Source organism: Leptopilina heterotoma, unplaced genomic scaffold, assembly GCF_015476425.1.
Source record: "Leptopilina heterotoma isolate Lh14 unplaced genomic scaffold, ASM1547642v1 Lhet_550, whole genome shotgun sequence".
Taxonomy (NCBI): Eukaryota; Metazoa; Arthropoda; class Insecta; order Hymenoptera; family Figitidae; genus Leptopilina; species Leptopilina heterotoma.
In genome coordinates, this window is record NW_025111120.1 from 219,567 (window position 1) to 241,068 (window position 21,502).

Sequence of the window (21,502 nt, forward strand, 5' to 3'; positions counted from 1 at the left end):
ATTATCCGTACAAATTTCAAATATTTTTTTGTTTTTAATATTAAAGCAAATAAATACCTAAAATTATAAATCGAAAATTCGTTTATTTTTTACTTTTTCATTTCTGTGTATACGTTTGATTCATATCAATTAATATCGATACAAAACAACATATTCACATTTACCGACCTATGATGGATACTGTGCACATTTACCAATTTGCTTGGTAAATGTAAATAATTTTTTCATTGAATACGGGATTATTCACTTTTACCAAACAGCCTGGTCAATGTGCACATTTACCATAACTGTTATTAAAACATGTATTCAAATATTTACCTTTGGTTTCATAAAAATCAGAAAAGTGGTCTACTCATGGAGCCGGTACACCTATAATGTACTATTGCTAGCACTTTTGGGTTGAAGTTAGTCGAAATATACCGTGTTGTATATAAATTTCTTTGTAACAGTCATGCGTATTCTTTTATTATACTATACGTTATTCACACTAATTGAATTAAAAAAATAAAAAAGTCAGAAAAATTTTAAAAAAAGAATTAATTAAGGGGTTACATGGGTCAAAACGTCCAGACAATTTATGATTGTTTAATTATTTTTTTTTTCATAAAATAAATAAATTTTTTATTTGAGTGTTTTTATATCTTAAAGTACACTATTAAAAGAGTAACTTGTAAAAATTTCGTTAAAAAATATTTAAAATCAGGGCCGTACCTACAGGATCTTTGAGAACCCTTCCAAAAAAGCGGTGGTCACGATATCTTCTGACCGGTTCATTGAACATCAAAAAACCAAATATTTTCTGTTAGTAGATGAGTATAGCTCGTGATTGAACAAAGGAATATTTTTTTTGTTGATTAGAACCGATTTTACATGGTCTTAATGGTTCTAAAAATTTTAACTTTTGAAAAAAGACACTGTCAAACATCCAAATTTAAATTTCTTTGAAAACCCTTCGTCCAATCACGAGATATATTCACCCACTAACAGAAAATTTTTTGTATTTTGATTTTAGATGAAGCAGTCAAAAGATATATTGACCACCGAAAAAGCAATTTTTTTTTAAAGGGGCCCTAAGAGCTGTTGCTACGGGCCTGATTTTTAATATTTTTTATCAAAAATTTAATATCTTTCTCATTTAATAGTGTACTTTCAGATACCAAAGTGTTCAAATATAAAAATTTATTTATTTTATGAAAAAAAAAATTATTAAAAAAACATTCGTTTTCAGGTCGTTTTGACCCATGTAACCCCTTAGCTTAGTAAATTAATTAAAATCAATTGTAAAAAAATATATAAAAATAAGTGTAATTTAACAATGACAACGGCGCTAGTTACTATAAGACTAGAATTTTTTTTGTTAATATTAATTAATTACAGTTAGGTGCAAATTCTTACCTGAGAACAGGAAGTGAGGCCGACGACAAAATAAAGAGTAAAAAGACAAGCAACAAAAATCTCTCGATTATTCCCAATTACTGGAAATTCATCACTAAGGGCAGTGATAATTGCTTCAGACCCTCCAAACTGTAAAATAAGAAAATATAACTATTTGCTTTAGTCTATTTAGGAAATTATTTTCAATAGTTCTAGTATTTATTTATTCTTTTTACACATGGAGTGAGAAATCATTAATAAATTATATTTTCAAAGAAGTACAATCTGTTAGAAAGAAGGTTCATAGTTTTTTAAAAATATTAATGATGGTCGAGGGTTTCTTAAATTTTTGAAAATTTGCGAAGTTAGAGTACTACAATCACAACTACTACTACTACTAAATAAACTAGCTTTCTTTAAATTAGGTACTAGTATATAACTGTTACAATAGTATATTAAGCAACAAGGGTATAAAGGCAGCCATTTGTTTACGGTGATTTTTGTGACACGAGTGGAGGTCGAGGGACACCTACGGCGCCCTCGACCTCCACTCGTGTCACAAAAATCACCGTAAACTGCGATTTCAGATAGCAGACGACAGGGAATAAAAGTTAGTCACTTGTTCGACTTATATGAAAATGGCGGCCGTTTTCTCCCTTGGGCAAAAATAACGCATGGGATCAGCGGTTATGTTTGCACATGGGAGAAAATGGACGCAATTTTCATATGGTCGAACAAATGAGTGACTTTACTCCCTGTCGTCAGCTATCTAAAAGCGCCATTTTTGTGCATGTGGGATAAAAAAGAACTTTTTTTTGGCTTAGAGGACAAACCTCTGTATTTCTACGTTTTTGGTGTCGTTGAAAGCAAATATGACTATAAAAAATTATTTAATTGTCCATTTTTCCGCTGCCTCCTTACACCTCCTCAGGGTAGTGAGGTAAGGTGTCTATTCCTGTATTTTTGGGCCTATGTTTTTTGGGTAGCTAAAACCGAAAAAGATCACTTAAAACAAATTCGTCCTCTTCTTCACCTCCTTATCACCCCCGGTAGGGGGTTGTAAATTCAATTTTCACGAAGAGTCGAATACAGTGTTTATTCCTATGTTCTTGGGACGAATTTATTTTTGGTAGTGTTTCTCGGTTTTAGCGACCCAAAAAAACATGAATAGACAACTCACTCGACTTTTTTTGAAAACTGAAATGCTAATCCTCTTACTACAGTGAGGAGGTTTAAGGAGGTGGTAGCTGGAAAACGGACAATTAAACAAATTATGGTCATATTCAGTTTCAGTTATCCCAAAAACGCAGCAATATATAAATCTGTGATTTGGGTAACTAATTTTTTTGTGTGCCTGAGTTATTGTTTTATTAAAATCTAAAGGTTTAAATAACAAATATATTATCTGAAATAGTGTAATTTAAGAAGGAACTCATTAAAAATCTTCTTCTTTATTACTAATGAAGAATTCGACTTTATCAGCCCTTAGTGAAAAATATTATAATATGTCATTTAAACTCTTTGTTTTAGAGTTGGGTGTTCTTATGATAATTATATCGATATGGTTGTAGATAAATAATTATCAATTTAAATAAATTCTGCTCTAAAAAATAAGCTGCGTGTCAAAATGCACAGTGCATTGTGAGGACTCGAACCGTAATAAGTAGCTGCTTTTAGCGAGTTATATGACAATTAAAGCACTTTGCCGACACAGCCTGAACTAAGATTTTTTCAGAGCAAAATTTAAGGTCAGTGATCATGAATCTGATACTAAGTTTTTAAAATTTAAAATCGCATATCTAATACGTGGACAATACTTTTAAAAATTGATTGATTTCATTAGAGCGTTATTTGAGGATATTTTGATTTGCGAGTTGCGTATGAACTGTCGAGCTTAACAAACGTGTTGTTATTTCGCTTCGATAAGTAAAAGTCTGTATTTACATTCATAGTAATAGCTTTTGTGTAGTGAGAAATACTATCTTTCTAAAACTGTGTATTCATTTGTGATCCGTGAAAATTACTACCAATGATGATTTAAAATTATTATTAATCGATTTCAAAAATTAACTCAGTGGAAAATTGGATATAGTTGAAAGTGAAATAAAAGTGTTGTCGAATGAAAATGCTGCCAGCACAAAAAAGACTTTTCACATGGATAAAAAAGTCCCCGATCTGGAGACAAGAAATACATTTTTGGAGGATAAAGTTATCAACCGAGAGTCAAAAATTGAATCCCTCCTGAATAGAGAGAGGGCAAGAAGACTAGAGACAGGAGGTAAAACTTCGGTAGTGGGGGTATGGCAATGCTGAGTCGCTCAGCTGATGTATGGTCAGGCGTTTACTTTCAAAAAAAGTTTTCGCCGCAGTAGACCAGACGGACTTCTGCGCAATCTAACACACGTAAACACGGGAAAATATATTCTATACAAATACAATATGAAATATAAGTGTTTATATTTTCAAACATCTTATAGTTATTAAAAAAACGTTTTAAAAACAAAAAAATGTGTAAACTGTAGCATGAAGTGTATTAAAAGTTAACAAAAAGTAATAGTCATAGTGTTGTGTTTATCTTTCTTCTTGTTACAACTTGTCACACAGCACGTTTTCGGAATTTTTAACTATTTGAATAAAACTTAATTTAATAATCACTCACATTATTTCTATATATCCGTTATGACACACATTGTCAATTGTGTCTCGATTGCACTGATTGCACTTTAAAGTAAACCTCAAATTAAAATCATATCATACACATATGTAAAACATATGGTATACAAGAATTTGAATGTGTAAGTGAAGTGCAGAAGCACCGCGCCGGCGACTTTTCGAAACGAAAAACGCCTGGTTAAAGAAAGGTTCTTGACTCATCCCCACTACCGAAGTTTCACCTCCTGTCTCTAGCCTTCTTGAGAGAGGGCTAGAAATATTGTTTTATTTAAAGTTAAGGATACGTGCGTTGAGAACGAATTGAATCGAGTCAAAAATTGAATCCCTCCTGAATAGAGAGAGGGCTAGAAATATTGTTCTATTTAAAGTTAAGGATACGTGTGTTGAAAACGACAATTTACTTAAAACAGTAAGAGAAATTTTCGAGAATGCAAAAGTAATCTTGGATGAAAAAGATATATTGACTGCAAGAAGACTAGGAAGAGTTGCTGGTTCGAGACCTATTTTGATAACTCTAGACAACCATCAAAGGCAGATACTTGATAATGGACGACAAATATTACGAGGTAAACACGATTCCGGAGTAGTTACATTCACTCACTAAAGAATCTGCTGTAAGTGAAAAGGAACATCAAATTGTGATCAATAAGAGTGATCAATTTAATCCTGAATCCACTCCTAATTCCAATAATAAAAGAGCCAGAACAAAAGAAGCTAAGAAATCTGGAAATAGCAAGAAAATAAATAGTCTCGCGGGTTTAAATAATAATGGAACGATCAACGATTATTTCCACAAGGCGAACCAAAACAACAACAAGAATGAGTCAGAGGTGTCATAGCAGTCTAAAAGTCAGACAAGGATCGTATTCTGGAATGCCAGGGGATTGAGAAACTTTCCAGATATACTACCATCAATTAACGTGTATATTGTGATGTATAAACTAGACATGGGCTACCTACAATCCAACACAATACATAGTAAACTCTTTCAAGAGATTCGAAGTCATCTACACTGAGGCAACAAGGACAGCAGTGAGAGGGATAGCGAAGGGTTCCGAGTCGAAATTTAAAATTAGTTTAAGATCTAATAGAGCATAGTAAGTTCTTACAAATACTTTTTAGATCCTACAAATTCTACTTAAAGTCTACAAGAGTCTAGCATACGATATTTATGCACTTTTAAGCTCAACATTTTAAATTCGTCACTAGAAACTTACGTCTGCGCTTTACGTTTAAATTAATAATTAGGAACTTTTTGTTGAATGTTAAATTTGAGTTAATTTTATATATATACAAACATAGTTAGATTAAAATCTAGACGTTTCTAGTAGATTATAAATAGATTATATTATGTTTATAATAATATTTAATATTAAGGGGTAACACTACCCTAGAGTCAGAAAGAGAAACCTATATCTTTGATGATTTGTTTTGAGAAAATGGAAACTAGAATAGGATTTCTTTTTGGAGGGTTTATTAAATACATATTGAAGAGTAGAAAAAAATTTTTTATTAAAAATTTTATAACAAAATGGCGGCGGTAAATTGCATAGGAAAAATCGACTATTTTTTTCTTTACCAAAACGGCCGGAAAGGTTTCTTGAAAAGTTTAAGTCCTGGAACAGAAAACAAAGAAATTTTATAATCTATATAATATAAACTTGAAAAGTACATAGGAGTTTTTTTTTATATCAATTTTTGTAGAAATGGTGCTCTTTTTTAGTAAAATAATCAATTTTTCGACAAAAAATAAAAAGTAAATTGTTTATAAAAATTAAAGTTTACATCCAATTAAAAAAATCCTATGTACTTTTCAAGTTTATATTATATAGATTATAAAATTTCTTTGTTTTGTGTTTTAGGACTTAAACTGTTCAAGAAACCTTTCCGGCCGTAAAAAAAATAGTCGATTTTTACTATGAAATTTACCGCCGCCATTTTGTTATAAAATTTTTAATAAAATTTTTTTTCTACTCTTCAATATGTATTTAATAAACCCTCCAAAAAGAAATCCTATTCTAGTTTCCATTTTCTCAAAACAAATCATCAAAGATATAGGTCTCTTTTTCTGACTCTAGGGTAGTGTTACCCCTTAATTCAATAATGTTAATATTATTATGTTTATCATAATATAATAAATATTATATTAATAATATTAAATGTTAAGTAAAAATATATTTTTAGAAAAATTATTTTATGTACAGTAAAATATTTTTATTTCTAAGCAAAAACCATAAAAATATTTTCTTGTTCTGAAAGGTTCGCACATCTGGTTTTACTTGGGATGAACAGCCATAAAGGTTTCTCGTCTATTTTATGCGTTTTTCAGTACACGTTTTTTTCACATACAATTTATTAAGAAATAAATTTCCAAACATTTCTATGCACAGTGGGCCAGGAACATTTATTTTTGGCCAAAATTCATAATTCTCAAAAAATTTAAAATAGTCAAGCATGACATTCACTGTTTTTGGAGTAGCTGATTACGAATGTGAAGTCAGATTTTAATAATTCAAAATAGTGGATCCAATATGGCGGACATAAAAGTAAAATAATTAATGAATTTCAATAAAACTTTATGTTAAGGGTTTTTGGGGTCGTCGATTATGAATATGAAGTCATATTTTAAAAATTTAGAATATCGTATCCAATGTGGGGGATTTTTTTTTAATTTATGCAATTGACCCTACTTTTGTCACTCTTCTGCTTCTCAAGTGTACGCACGCACTAATACAAGTCAAGTGTCAGTGAGTGACTCTTAGCATTTCACAGCTACCTGACTGGTATTAGAAAGCAGCGTACTTCAACACGCACGACCAGGGAGCGTGAACAGAAAAGTTTTTTTTCTCTTCTCCCATATTACATTAGCAACTTTTAATATTCGAAAACTAACATATAATCCACTCATCAAATATTCTCTTCTCTTCTCACTCATCAAATTTATTAATACTAAATTATCACTAAATCCATAAAAACAAAATAGTTATTTCAAAAATTCTTCTTCAGTATTAAAAATGACTAAATTATTATTTTGATTAAGAATATGAATAGAAATCATTTTAAGGAGTATACCAATCGTCTCGGGAATTTGCCAATTTTACAAAAAACAGTCACCTACACAAAGTCTCTCTAAAGTACCTGCAAAATACTAATAAAGGAGAATACACATACACACGAGCAAAATCCAATAGAGAACATCGAACTCTATCACGCCACTTTCTAAGGAATTTGCAAGCTTGCAAAAAGCTTCCTTGGTAACAATAAAGTTGGCGGGCCGTTTGATATATTTTTTATTGTATTTTTCCCGCAAGAAGCGGAGGCTTGTATTTTGTCCCCTGAAAATAAGGGTAGAATTTTTTATTTCGTTTGATTTGAATATTGAAGTGACTTTGATTGATTTTTAATTATTCGCGTGAATTAAATGCATTGTTAAAAATAATAATATAAAGTGAAAATATATATAAAAGATAAAATATAAAGAAAACGAAATATAATTTGTAGAAGAAGAGAAAGATATATAATTGTAAACATTTACGTTAATGAAGTGAAATATAAAAAAATTCAAAGTGTTTAAAAATAAAGAATTTGAAAACAATATTGTCAAATATCAAGCCTCCGTTCCTTGATTTGAAGAATATTTCTAAAATTTTGTCTATTCAGAATATTTAGATTTAATTACAAGTTCAAAATCGGTGACCCCGATTTTTGGATATTAAAATTAAGTTTGAATATTTATTCTTTAATTAAATAATTAATTGAAAGTAGAATATATGAAGTAATTAATATTTTAAAAAAGAAAACAAGGAATTTAAACGTTGGAAAAAGTGAGATTATAAAAAGCATTTCTTATACAAGGAAACTAATACAGGTGTATAATACCTGAGGGGTAACAAGAGACATTTTGTCCTTGAAGAAAATATAACTACTATATATTTTTGGTGAGTAGATTAATATAAAAAAACATATATTTTTTTTACATCTACACTATTACATTTTTACACTATATTGATACATAAAATTATTTTATGACTAAATTTATTGGGACTTTCAATATTACCTATTTACGTGAAAATAGGATTTATCATCTTCAGTTAACTATTGTTATTAAAAGTATAAAAAATTGCTATTGGTAATTTAATTTTATTGATTTTCTTTACGTTTAAGAAATTTTCTAACGAATATTATGTATTTACTATTGTTAATCTTTACATTTATTTGCTAATTTTATGAGTTAAATAAAATAACATTAATTTTTCTGCACGCATAATATGGTGTCTTGTTATTCTCCACGAGAGATGTCAACCTTTTTTAATTTCATTATTTTTCTATCACAAAGTACCGTCTAATCGGAGGTACTGAAGTAATAGTGCACTTAAAGGGGGGATCCTTTATTTTTTTCTAATAATAATAATAATAATTATTACTTTAAAGAATCTAAAGTTTTATTTCTAAAGATATAAATACTGAGTTTTCTTTTATTAAAAAAAAAATTTATTGAAAATCTCTTTTCGATACAGTTAAGTCTAAATTCGATTTAATTTATAAACTTTCTTTTTTAATAATAAATTCAAACAATCGAATTTAAACCTAACATAGATCATAAGGATAATCATAATTTTCTTTAAGTAAAGGAAAGGAATTAAAAGCTCCAACTTTGTAAACGGCGAAAGGAACAATTGGATAATTTTTATAATTATTTTTTATACATTTTTTTATATTTTGTGAATGTCTTTTACTCCATATTTTCTTTTATTATAAACGAAAGCAATATTTGTATGTTTGTTTAATGTTTTACGTGCACACCAAATAATAAATATAAATTTTAAATTAACGCTAATAAGATAAAAGAATTCTAAATTACAAGAGACGTCTCTATATATTTTGAGATCTAAAGGTCATTTTTGTATACTCAGAAAACTGTTTATAGTGAATTAATTAAATCAAAATCAAATATTGTTAAAAGAAATTTTCGTTGTATTTATATTCATTTTTACCAAATTCAGAATAAATTATTTGACGGATTATATTTTATTAATTTGTTAATTCTATAATTTGACGATTACGTATTTTATTTGTATTTTTAGTTAATTTTTTATTAATAATTAATTATCCACATTGGTTTTAAAAACTACTGTATATTTATTTATTTATTCTGATTTTATTTAAAAGAAATTGAACCAAATATTTATTAAATTGTTAAAAAATTATTACAACACTTTCATTATGTGCAGTTCCCTTGTAGGTAGTTAAATTGTAGGCAACAACAACCGCCCCCGTTCTACTCATCATATTCAATATTACTTGCAAAAAATGAGAAATAAACCGGAAAATGTTTTTTGCCAATATTTCAAAAACGCTTCTTTGAAAAAATTTTACGTGTCATTTTCAGCGACCCCAAATTAGCCTAAAAAGCATATGTACAAAAAGGTACCCAAAATAGTTTATAGTATAGTATATTCACATATAATTTTGACCTATTTTTTTAACCTACAGGTCTAATTCTAAGGGCCCACTATAGTATATTTACATATAATTTTGACCTATTTTTTTAACCTACAGATCAAACACTAAAGGCACCTTATAGTATGTAGTTTATAATATTAAAAAAAAAGTTAAGAAAAATTAATTTTTCAATAATTTGTTTAAACAATAATTCTTTATTGTTAAAAAAAGCAAAGGACATCATAGAATTTTTTAGAAAACTTATTTTCTCAAAATTTGAACCTTCCTAATAATATCTAAGTGGTTAAATTTTTAAAGAAGTGATTTTTAATGTTTTTGAGAAAAAAATTTTTGAAGTTTGCGCTACGAGTTTTTGTGCGTTGCGCTAACTAACAGATCCAAATTTGGTTTCATGGTATTAAATACGTTATTAATTTGATAACATGCATAAAAAATGGGTATAGTAGAGCCGGAAAAAGACTTTGTAGTATTTAGATAGAAAGGCGCCGTGTGACGTGATCCCAATGTGGATACTCTAAAATTTATCTTTTTTGAAATTAAAAATAATATAAATAATATAAATTTATATTATTTAATTATTTTTAAACAACAATTTACATATATATTAGGGTGGTTCTTATTTGGGCGATGTTTCCAAATCTTCGGTCTCACCCCAAAAAATTAATCAATCTATAATAAAAAAATTTTACTGAAAGTTTGAAGCAAATCGAACAATATTAACACGTGCCTCTAGTCGACCGAAATTTTAAATGGAAAATACATATAATTTTTCCTAGAAATCAAAAAAAGTTTTTTTGTCCTGCCTGCACGAAAAGTATGTCATTTCGGGCACTTACAGCGGGCACAAAGTAACTCATTACCACCCAGGGGTAGGGGAAACGGGCGCAAAATACTTTGCGCCCGCTCACCAACCTCCGAGCGGGCGCAAAATATTTTGCGCCCGCTTCCCCTACCTTCGAGCAGGCGGAAGAGTATTTTGCGCCCGCATGTTAATTATTCGATTTTCTTTATTAAAATGTGATATTTTTGAGTTTCTTTTTATGTTGACTATAAAAATGCAAACATTTTCAACTTGTTTTATTTTGTCTAGAAAAATGTGCAATTTTTTTTCGATTTTCTCTAAAAAAAATTATGACACATTTGATTTTGTTCACATTTCGGTTATAAAAATTGTCAATTACTATATTTCCAGAATACATTGTTTTCTTATTTCTATATTAAAACTTGTATCATTATAGACTTTAAAGAGTTAACATTTATATAGAGTTTAATTTTTATCTAATATGAGCGTTTAATCGTTCGTGCCCTCAATGACATACTTTCCATGCAGTTAGGACAAAAAATTATGTTAGCATCATAAGCGCAAAGGTGATTACGACTCTGGCGAAATGAAGGGACCGAGGGGACACAATTTCGCGCCCGAGGCGAAGCCGAGGGAGCGAAATTGTGTCCCCTCGGTCCCTTCATTTCGCCATCGTCGCAATCACCTATTTTGCGCCCTTGATACGAAAATAACTATTTCTAGCTTATACAAACTTATTTAAAATTCTCTAATTTTAGGTTCTTTTAGTACATGATAAGAGGTAAAACCTTCAATTTTTCCAAATTTTTTTGAAAGTATTTGCTCTATTTACAAGCTTGATGAATATGCCGCTATCACAGGCCGTTTTTGGCACTCGCCCCGGGTTAACGGTGATTGGTTAGATCCAACAGAATGTTGTTGATGATTGGATAATTGTTAACTCGGGGTTAACCCTGGGTGAATGCCGAAAACAGCCACAGTAAACAGGACTATATATTAACCCTTAGATGCAATAAATTTATTTATTCATTTAAATTTGACGATACTCGGTTCGGGGGGTTTGTCGGGTCGCTGACTACGAATCTGAGTTCATTTTAAAAAATTTCAAAATGTCGGATCCAATATGGCGGACATAAAAAATAAAAAGTCGTTCAATTCGACTGAAACTCCGTACTCGGGGGTTTCTGGGGTCGCTGATTACGAATCCGAGATTAGTTTAAAAAAATTCAAAATGGCAGATCCAATATGGCGGACATAAAAAATAAAAAGTCGTTTAATTGAACTGAAACTCGGTACTCGGAAATTCTTGACGTCGCTGATTACGAATCATTTTGAAAAAGGTCATTTTAAAAAAATTCGAAATGTCAAAGCCAATTTTTTTTAATATCTCTGGCTAATATAGACGAAAAATGTTCAATGAAGGCTCAAAAGATATGGCCAAAAAACGTTTTTTTACAAAATGAAAAATGCAAAAAAAATATAGTTAAACTTTATGAATCGGTCTGAAAATACTCTCATTTTATGTCCCCCGGGGAGACCTACAATTTAAAAAAACTTAAGGCCTTCAGCTCTTTTTCGTTCTGAGATATTGAGGCAAATGTAATGTTAGTACACACACACACATCGGGACAATTTTTTAAAATCCGTTTTTTGGACTTCTGAGATAAAATTACATAAAAATTTTTATATATTTATTTATAACATTTATACGGGCAACGCCCATTCGTGCATAAAGTACTAAAAGATTAGGTATAATGAAAAAAAGTTTGTAAATATGTCAAAAAATCACAATAAAAAATTTTGCTAATACAATCCTTCCTCTATGAGGAAGCAAAAATCGATTTTCTTACAATTTTATTTAAATTTTGAGGAAATGTTTCTTCGAGTGCGCTCTAAATGTGGTAGAAATTTCAGAACCCTTTGCCATGCTAAATTTTAAAATATTCAAGTTTAAACTTCAGCTTCTACATGCGATTATTTTGAAAACGAAAAATGCCAACTACGATATCTCGTTTTTTGACATGGCAAAGGGTTCTGAAATTTCTACCACTTTTAGAGCGCACTCGAAGAAACATTTCCTCAAAATTTAAATAAAATTGGAAGAAAATCGATTTTTTCAAAAGTAGCATCCGGAGAACCTCCTTAAGTATATGTAATGTTACAGTAATGTTACAGAAATATTACCGCATAATATTACCGTAATGTTACTATAATATTGGTGGGTAATACTACAATCAGGCGGACATTTTAATATGACCATAATATTACAGTAATTTTACCGGGTAATATTACTGTAATGTTACGTGCTATATGAGACATTCTCTGAAAAAAAGCCACTTAAAAAAAAGTGCTTAGCTTTTTTTGGCAATAATATGTCTTTTAGTACATCTAAAAACTAAGAGAAAAAACATGATTTTAGATCCGTCCAATGCGGGGTTGCCATACTGTCAGGGGTCAAACTTTTAACCAAAATAATTTTTGATCCGCTATAACTTTAAAACGAATGAATGGATTTTAAAACGCCTAGAAAGTTTTTTCTGCAGAATTACCTAAACTTTAAAACTATGTATCACAAAATTTTTTTAAATTTATATTTCGTAGAAAAAATTAAAAAAAATTTTTTTTAAATTTTTAACCCTTTATGCCTCCTTTGATTTTTTTCAAAATTACCTAAAAATATTCCTTTTGTTATTACCTTTTTATCCCACCAAAAAAAATGTTGGGACAGTAATATTTGTATGAGTTACAAATTAAAAACTAGCTCAGCGTACGCTCTCAATTCGAGAAAATGCTCTCGCGTATAAAATTCGAGTATCTAAAAATGCCACAAGGTGGCACTGATGAATGCTTTCTTACAATCAAGTTTATTTACGCATATTATAAGTATCGCGACTTTTTGTACCTGTAACATTTTCTACTATTAATGAATGGTAACATTTCTCGCCGTAAGTACATTTATAATTTTATTTTTTCTTTTCTATTAATTGTCTTAGCTTTATGAAAAATGCCTTTTGTTAAATGTTTTATTCCATTTTAATTTAAAGACCATAAAAATGAAAATGTACGAAAAATCAATAACTACAAAATTATTGGAGTACCTCAAAATTTGTATTTGTGCGACAAATGTTGCAAACAGGTTTCGACAGAAGGTTGGCCTGAGATTTTAACTGTTGCACCTGAACATTCTACTTCTTCAGGAAATTTGAGTGAATTGCAAGTCGAAAACGAATTTAAGGATGATAATAAATTTGACTCTGAAAACGAATCTGATTCAGATTACATGTATGATACGGTCAATAAGTCTAGTAATGAAAGTAATGCTTCTGCTGATTTTTTCAAATTTCCTAAAGAAGTAGACCTTCTGTCGAAACCTGTTTGCAACATTTGTCGCACAAATACAAATTTTGAGGTACTCCAATAATTGTGTAGTTATTGATTTTTCGTACATTTTTATTTTTATGGTCTTTAAATTAAAATGGAATAAAACATTTAACAAAAGGCATTTTTCAGAAAGCTAAGACAATTAATAGAAAAGAAAAAATAAAATTATAAATGTACTTACGGCGAGAAATGTTACCATTCATTAATAGTAGAAAATGTTACAGGTACAAAAAGTCGCGATACTTATAATATGCGTAAATAAACTCGATTGTAAGAAAGCATTCATCAGTGCCACCTTGTGGCATTTTTAGATACTCGAATTTTATACGCGAGAGCATTTTCTCGAATTGAGAGCGTACGCTGAGCTAGTTTTTAATTTGTAACTCATACAAATATTACTGTCCCAAAATTTTTTTTGGTGGGATAAAAAGGTAATAAAAACAGGAATATTTTGAGGTAATTTTGAAAAAAATCAAAGGGGGAATAAAGGGTTAAAAATTAAAAAATTTTTTTTTAAAAATTTTTTCTATGAAATATAAATTTAAAAAAATTTTGTGATACATAGTTTTAAAGTTTAGATAATTCTGCAGAAAAAACTCTCTGGGCGTTTTAAAATCCATTCATTTGTTTTAAAGTTATAGAGGTTCGAAAATTATTTTGGTTAAAAGTTTGACCCTTGACAGTGTAGCAACCCCGCATTGCACGGACTTAAAATCATGTTTTTTCTCTGAGTTTTTAAATGTACTAAAAGATATATTATTGCCAATAAAAACTGAGCACTTTTTTTTTAAGTGGCTTTTTTTCAGAGAATGTCTCATATGGGAAAGGGATATATGCAAGTAACCGAAATTTTTTTCCATAGCCATTGCGTAGCCGAGAGGCTTAGTGTAAATGCGTGCGATTTTAGGTTGCGTTAGATATAAGTTAGGTAGGGTTCGAATCTGTTTAGATGTTAAGATTTTCCGATATGTTAAGTTGTTAATTGTAAGTACGAATATGATAAAAGAGTGAAGCTTATGAATACACATGTAGAGTGTTTATTACTTGAAAAAATATTTTTTGAACGCACTGATTATTTTATTTTAATTTATTAAAATAAAACGAGACAATATATGTAGCTCTCTACACCAGCATTTTTTTCGTCACGACGTGGACAGACACGCAGGCGCGCCGGCATTAGTTTCACCCGTCGGTGTGAGGCGCGTCATGTGTGGGTACGGATTACTACTTTTCCGAGTAAAAATCTTTACGGAATAGTAATAATTTCTCTGATTCGTAATAAAAGTTGCTTCGCTCAGAGTATTAATTGCTCGGGATATTTTAAATATTACTCGGCTTTTAATAAAATTTAGATTCCTTGACGTAATTTATACTTTTTTAAAAAAGTAAAAATCGTTTGAAAACGAAGGAAAAGTTACTATTTATTGAGCAGTTTCAAAATTACTACTTGAAAGTAGTAATTTTTCATCGAAAATAATATAATTATTACCATTTATTTTTCTCCGTAAATGTTTTACAAAAATTTGAATAACTTCTAAAATAATGAAAGCTTTTTTATGATTTTAGGCTTATTTTAAAGGTCTTTTGCTACATTATTAGAATTTCTTATAGGCATTAACGTGTAATCTTTTTCTCAGAAAATTCAGTCCGTCAAACTTGAACCAAAAAAATTCAAAAACTTTAAAACAATCTTAATAACAAAAAAATAATTTTTAAAATTCAAACGTATTTTTTTTATTAAATTTTCTTGAAAAATCTACACCATATAATGTTTTATATATTTTTTAGAATAGTTTTTTGTACCGAAAAATTGTTTCAAATTTTTTGGTCTAAGTTTGACGGCCTGCAAATTTTAAAAAACAAATTATACATTAATGCCTATAAGTAATTCTTATAGTGTAGCAAATGACCTTTAAAATAATCCGAAGATCATTAAAAAGCGCTCATTATTTTAGAAGTTATTTAAATTTTTGTAAAACATTGAAAATGACGATTTTTTTAAAATATCTAAATAAATTATTGTTATTATTATTAAGGGGTTAAACCACTCTAGAGCGTCAAAAAGAGGTTCTAATTTCAACATTTTTTTAAAAGAAAAGTTTAAAAGTAATGAGAAATATGTTTACATATCTCTATCAGGTACACTTTAAAGAGAACATAATATACTTTATAAATTTTTTTTTGTTTAAAAACTGCAGATGTACATGTACGTGATGGAAACCCTTTGTAAAAAGAAATCCTTCGCGGCCGGAAAGGTTTTTGGTACAATTTTCAACCTAGAACAGAAAACAAATTTTTTTCTATTCTTACATCTCAATAGCTAGAGAAAGACGTAGGGGATTTTTTTATGTTGCATATTTCTTTAGTTGTAAACAATTTAGTGCCTATTTTTTTCAGTCAAAAATTCAGTTTTTCCATAAAATGTTCACCATTTTTGCAAAAATCGATTTAAAAAAAATCCCCTACGTCTTTCTCTAGCTTTTGAGATGTAAAAACAGAAAAAAATTTGTTTTCTGTTCTAGGATGAAAATTGTACCAAAAACCTTTCCGGCCGCGAATGAATTCTTTTTACAAAGGGTTTCCATCACGTGCATGTACATCTGCTATTTTTAAACAAAAAAAATTTATAAAGTATATTTTTTTCTCTTTAAAGTGTACCTGATAGAGATATGTAAACATATTTTTCATTACTTTTAAACTTTTCTTTAAAAAAATGTTGAAATTAGAACCTCTTTTTGACGCTCTAGAGTGGTTTAACCCCTTAAATAATAATTATTAATTATAATATTATTAATAATAATAATAATTAATATTAATATTACTATTATTATTGTTATTCGAATTCTATGCTTTATAATATAAAGAATTGGCGTAATCTTAATATTAAGTTTCAATCAATAAAGTTGTTATAAACTGACATCTGTTTTTAAAAAATTCCATTAAAATTAATCATTTAATTGTTAAAAACAATATTGTAACGAGTAAAAACAGGGGGTTGGCGCGCGCAGGGGGTTATGTTTGCTTCCTGACCTATATATATCCCTATATTACAAAAATATATCGCTGTCGCCGCTGTTTCAAGAATTGAACATAACCTCAAACTTAGGTCCCAGATCATAGGTCAGAAAGCAAACATAATTAATTAATTAATTTATTATTAATTAATAATAATAGTAACAGAAAAAAATTTTATTTTCAATAAATTTTATGTTTTAAAACGTTTTTCATTCGCCTGAAAATGGGTGGTCTCTCAATTTTGACCGGTAGTGTATATTTTTACCTAGAGTTAAACATACTATAGGGTGCCTTTAGTATTTGACCTGTAGGTTAAAAATTAGGTCAAAACTGACCTATATATTTAAATATAGTGGGCCCTTAGAATTAGACCTGTAGGTTAAAAAAGTCAAAATTGACCTATTTTTTTACCTGGGGTTATCTTAAATATACTATAAGGGGCCCTTAGAAATCCTGACTCTGCGGCGGCGGCGGCGGCGAAATGTTTTATATAATAGGGAGAATAACCTGTATTTCTTTATTATAAGATGTAGAATTTTAAAGGAAAGTAAACAAAATTAAAAATATAGTTTATGTAATAAAAAATAAAGCACATTTGATTTGTTAAATTTTCCATTTTTCGAAATTCATCTGATATTATTTGATACTTCTCCTAACTTCCGTATTATATTCCATAAGCTAAACATGAAATCTCATCTAAATTTAATGTAGTATTAGATTTACTTCGCCATTTTTGTCCATTTTGTATTTTAAATAAAAAATATAAGAGAAGTAATGCATAGTTGTTCAGAAGACCCTATTTCGTGGCTAAATGTACTAAAAATCGCTTCAAACTCGTTACTCGGGGATTATCGGAGTCACTGATTACAAATCAGATGTTAGATTTTCAAAATTAAAAATGGCGGATCCAATATGACGAACAAATTTTTAAAAAATTCAAAGAAGTGTAATTAAAATTCGTTTCTTGGCGGTTTTAACGGTTGCTGATTTTGTAAATTTTGTACTAAATTTTAGAAAAGAATTTTATAAATCTGGCGTGAAATTCTTATTCGACGCCAGATTTACAAAATTCAAAAGGTCAAAACCAATATGGAGAACAAATTAAAAAAATTTCAACGGATTCCCTTTGAACTCGATGTTTAAGTGATTTTGTGGTCGATGACTACGAATGCGTCGTCAATTTTTCAAAATTCAAAATGTCAGATTTACCGAATCCAGATTCATCGAGCGTGGACGTGGTAAAATCAAACTTTGAAGGGGATCTGTTAATTTTTTTAAAAATTCTCTGCCATATTAGATCTGCCATTTTGAATCTTGAAAATCTGACGTCTGATTTGTAATCATCGACCCCGCAGACCCCGAGTAACAATTTCTAAACAATTTTTAGTACATTTAGACTTTTGCTTACGAAATAGGGTCACCTGTCCCACTGTGAACCCTACACGGAGAGAAATTCTTTCTTGATGATTACAATAGTCTATATTAAAGTTCGGATATGTGACCACTTTTTGTAATGATTACGAAAACTATGTAATGTATTAAAAATTGAGTAGAAGCGATTACTATCATTACTTTAATGAATACTACAGTGGGCCAGGAGACCCTATTTCGTGGCCAAAAGTCAATAATAGAATTGAACAAAATAAAATTATTTGCCTTACAGTATACATTTCAAACTATCTAAAATTTTATTATTATACAATTAGCGATCGTTATACATCACTGTAAGATGCTTAAAAATTAGAATATTGAATGTAATTAGTATTTGACGGTTTAGTGCTTTAACCCCTTCGCAGTTAAGACCAAAATCTCATAAGTGGGCTCAAAATGTCGACAATTTTTTAGAAAACTAAATTTTGCCCAAACGAGCATACTATTGTATTTGAAGTCGCTGATTACGAAACCGATTTCAGATTTTAAAAATTCAAAATGGCGGATCCAATATAGCGGACGAAATTTTCTAAAATTCATCAGATTCACTTAAAACTTTTTACTTGGGGGTTTTCGCGGTCGCTGATTTACGAATCCGATTTCAGATTTTGAAAATTCAAAATAGCGGATCCAATATGGCGAATGAAATTTTCTAAAATTTATCAGATTCATTTGATAAATTTTTTAAAATGGCGCAAGCCATATTCGAAACTCCACATTGTATTTTGAAAATCTTATGCTAGATTCGTAATCAGCGACCCCAAAAACCGCCGAGAAACAAGTTTTAAATGAATCGGACGAGTTTGTAAAAATGTCGTCCGCTATATTAGATCCGCCATTTTGAATTTTTTAAATCTGAATTCGGATTCGTAATTAGCGACCCTGAAAACCCCCGAGTAAAAAGTTTCAAGTGAATCCGATGAATTTCAGAAAATGTCGTCCGCCATATTGGATCCGCCATTTTGAATTCTCAAAATCTGATATCAGATTTGTTATCAGCGACCCCGAAAACCCCTGAGTAACAAGTTTCAAGTGAATCCGATGAATTTTTGAAAATGTCGTCCGCCATTTTGAATATTTAAAATCTGAAAACGGATTCGTAATCAGCGACCCCGAAAAACCCCGAGTATAAATTTGTGGACAAATCTGTGTGTTTTTTAGCCAAAAATCTGCTTGCGTCTATACACGTCATCGACAGTTTGAGCCCACCTGCACCATGACGTGTATACACGTAATCGACTGCCAAGGGGTTAAGTAATATTTTTCCTTATAATTTAGTAAAATTTATTTTCTTAGAGCCATTTTCAATAGCCCTGATATCAATCATTAGTAAAGTAATCGAAGTAGTAAATAAAAATTTACAAATCTAAATTTAATTGAATTGTTAGGCACAATAAGAGGACGTATGCTCCGCCACACGCTATAAAGACAGTCAAACGGTAGAAATTGTGGAAAAATTGGAATTTGGAAATTTTGATTTTTTAAAAACAGTTTCTGATAGGAAATTAAAAGGCGCATCTTTTTTTTCTTTTGGATTTTTTTCTAAAATAAATATTTTAGAAAATAATGACCAAAAACGTAAAAATTTAAATTTTCAAAATGGATTCAATTTTTAAACATAACTCGCTGTATCTTCTGTAAATATTACTTAAATTGCTTGCAATTTTATATTCAAACGCATTTGGGTCCATAGAAAGCAACAACATAATTAAAAATTAAAAAAATTAAATGTTTATTAATTTTTAATTATTAATAGAGGTCCATCGATAATGACGTTCCCTTATCTTTGCCGACAAAAAGTCTGTGGGGAAGTTAAGAGTTAAGCAAACTTCCAGTGAGACATTTGTTTATTACTATTTGAGGAAGTTTTCTGTATAATTACAGAAAGATTCCTTCATTATTTATTGAAATATTTTAGTTTTAAGAGACAGGGCGGCGCGCAGTGAACCTTCGTCTATGTTTAGTCTCAAGTGATATTTTTTCACTGGTTCAACAGAACATGCTTTATTTCACAGGATATCTTACTAATAAATTATATAATTTATTATTTAAGAAACTAATAACGTATGTAAGTGACAAAGCTCGATCGTATTAAGAAAAACTGTTTGATGATACTTTTAATAAACAAAAACAAAAGAATAGTACATACCCGTGTGGAAATAGCCCGTAGAGTTAGGTTTCTGGTCAGGGGCTAGTGTAATGGGGCTCCCCGGACATAGCACGACTAGCGCCCAGATTCAATTTCCACACGGGAAATTAAATTGTTAATTGTTATTTTTTTACTTACAACTGTGTTATTTTATAAATGTTAAACTTTAAAATTTTGAATTTTTAACATGTTGTAACTGTTATTACATTTAAAAATTAAATATGTTAAATATAAACGTATTTTAATATAATGAAAAATATTAATAAATATTTTACAATGTCTGACATGATTTAAGATATTTTAAAAGTAGATAAAATTTAAAAAATTTTAAATTCGAATTGAATTATTATAAAATATGCTTACAAGCGTGCAATAATGTATATTACAAATATTAATGTATTGAGTCTCGATTGAGCATTCGAAGTGTTCGGACGTGTTTACGTATCGCTCTTTTAATCCCAAACTTTCAAAACCTTTACTTTTGAAGTATACACATTTTAATAAATCAAATCTGTGAATAATCTGTGTTAATAATAATTGTGAAGGGCATGTCTTGTTGAAGTGTTTCTAAAGTGCATTAGTGAACATGAGTTCTGAAGATCTAAACAACAAAGATTGCTTCAAAAACCTCTTGATGTCTATTCAAGAGCAAGTGAAACAAACAATAAGTTAGATGAAATGGACTCAAATATACAAGACATAAAAAGAGACAATAAAATATTAAAAACAGATTTGAAGATTTGTAAAAGAAAATACGATACTCTATCAGAAGAAAATAAAGTGCTAACTGAAAGATTGGATAACTACGAAAGAAAATTGAATTATATTCTGAATAAAGAAAAAAGTAAGAATGTGGTAATATACAAAGTCTCGGACACGGAGAAAGAAAACAACAAACTTTGTAACACTGTTTTGGACATTTTACACAAGGCAAATTTGAATATACCAGCTGATAGCATCGTCGATGTCAGGAGACTAGGAATACAAGAAGGGTCACGACCAATTCTAATTTCGTTTAGTAATGCAAATTTTAAATCTCTATTATTTCAAAATCGCAAAATAATAATAGACATGAATTGCAGCATTGCTAATACAAAAATTCTATTTTGGAACGTAAAGGGTTGGACCAATTGGATGGACATCGTACCGTCCCTCAATATTAGTGATATAGTTTGTGTCACAGAAACTTGGATAACATCCCCCCCCACAGCACT

At 29.6% G+C, this 21,502-nt stretch overlaps 2 protein-coding genes across 2 annotated transcripts in view; one reads left to right on the top strand and one right to left on the bottom strand.

Moving 5' to 3' along the window:
• Positions 1-21,502, bottom strand: part of LOC122508725 (sodium-dependent dopamine transporter-like) — a 346,409-nt gene that overhangs the window by 115,480 nt on the left and 209,427 nt on the right. The window contains exon 5 of the mRNA XM_043622242.1: positions 1,396-1,524. Within this exon, the coding sequence (XP_043478177.1) occupies positions 1,396-1,524 (129 nt within the window). The remainder of the gene's footprint in view (positions 1-1,395; positions 1,525-21,502) is intronic.
• The window catches only part of LOC122508724, a 68,077-nt gene that overhangs the window by 38,348 nt on the left and 8,227 nt on the right, over positions 1-21,502 (top strand). The gene's annotated exons all lie outside the window — the stretch shown is intronic.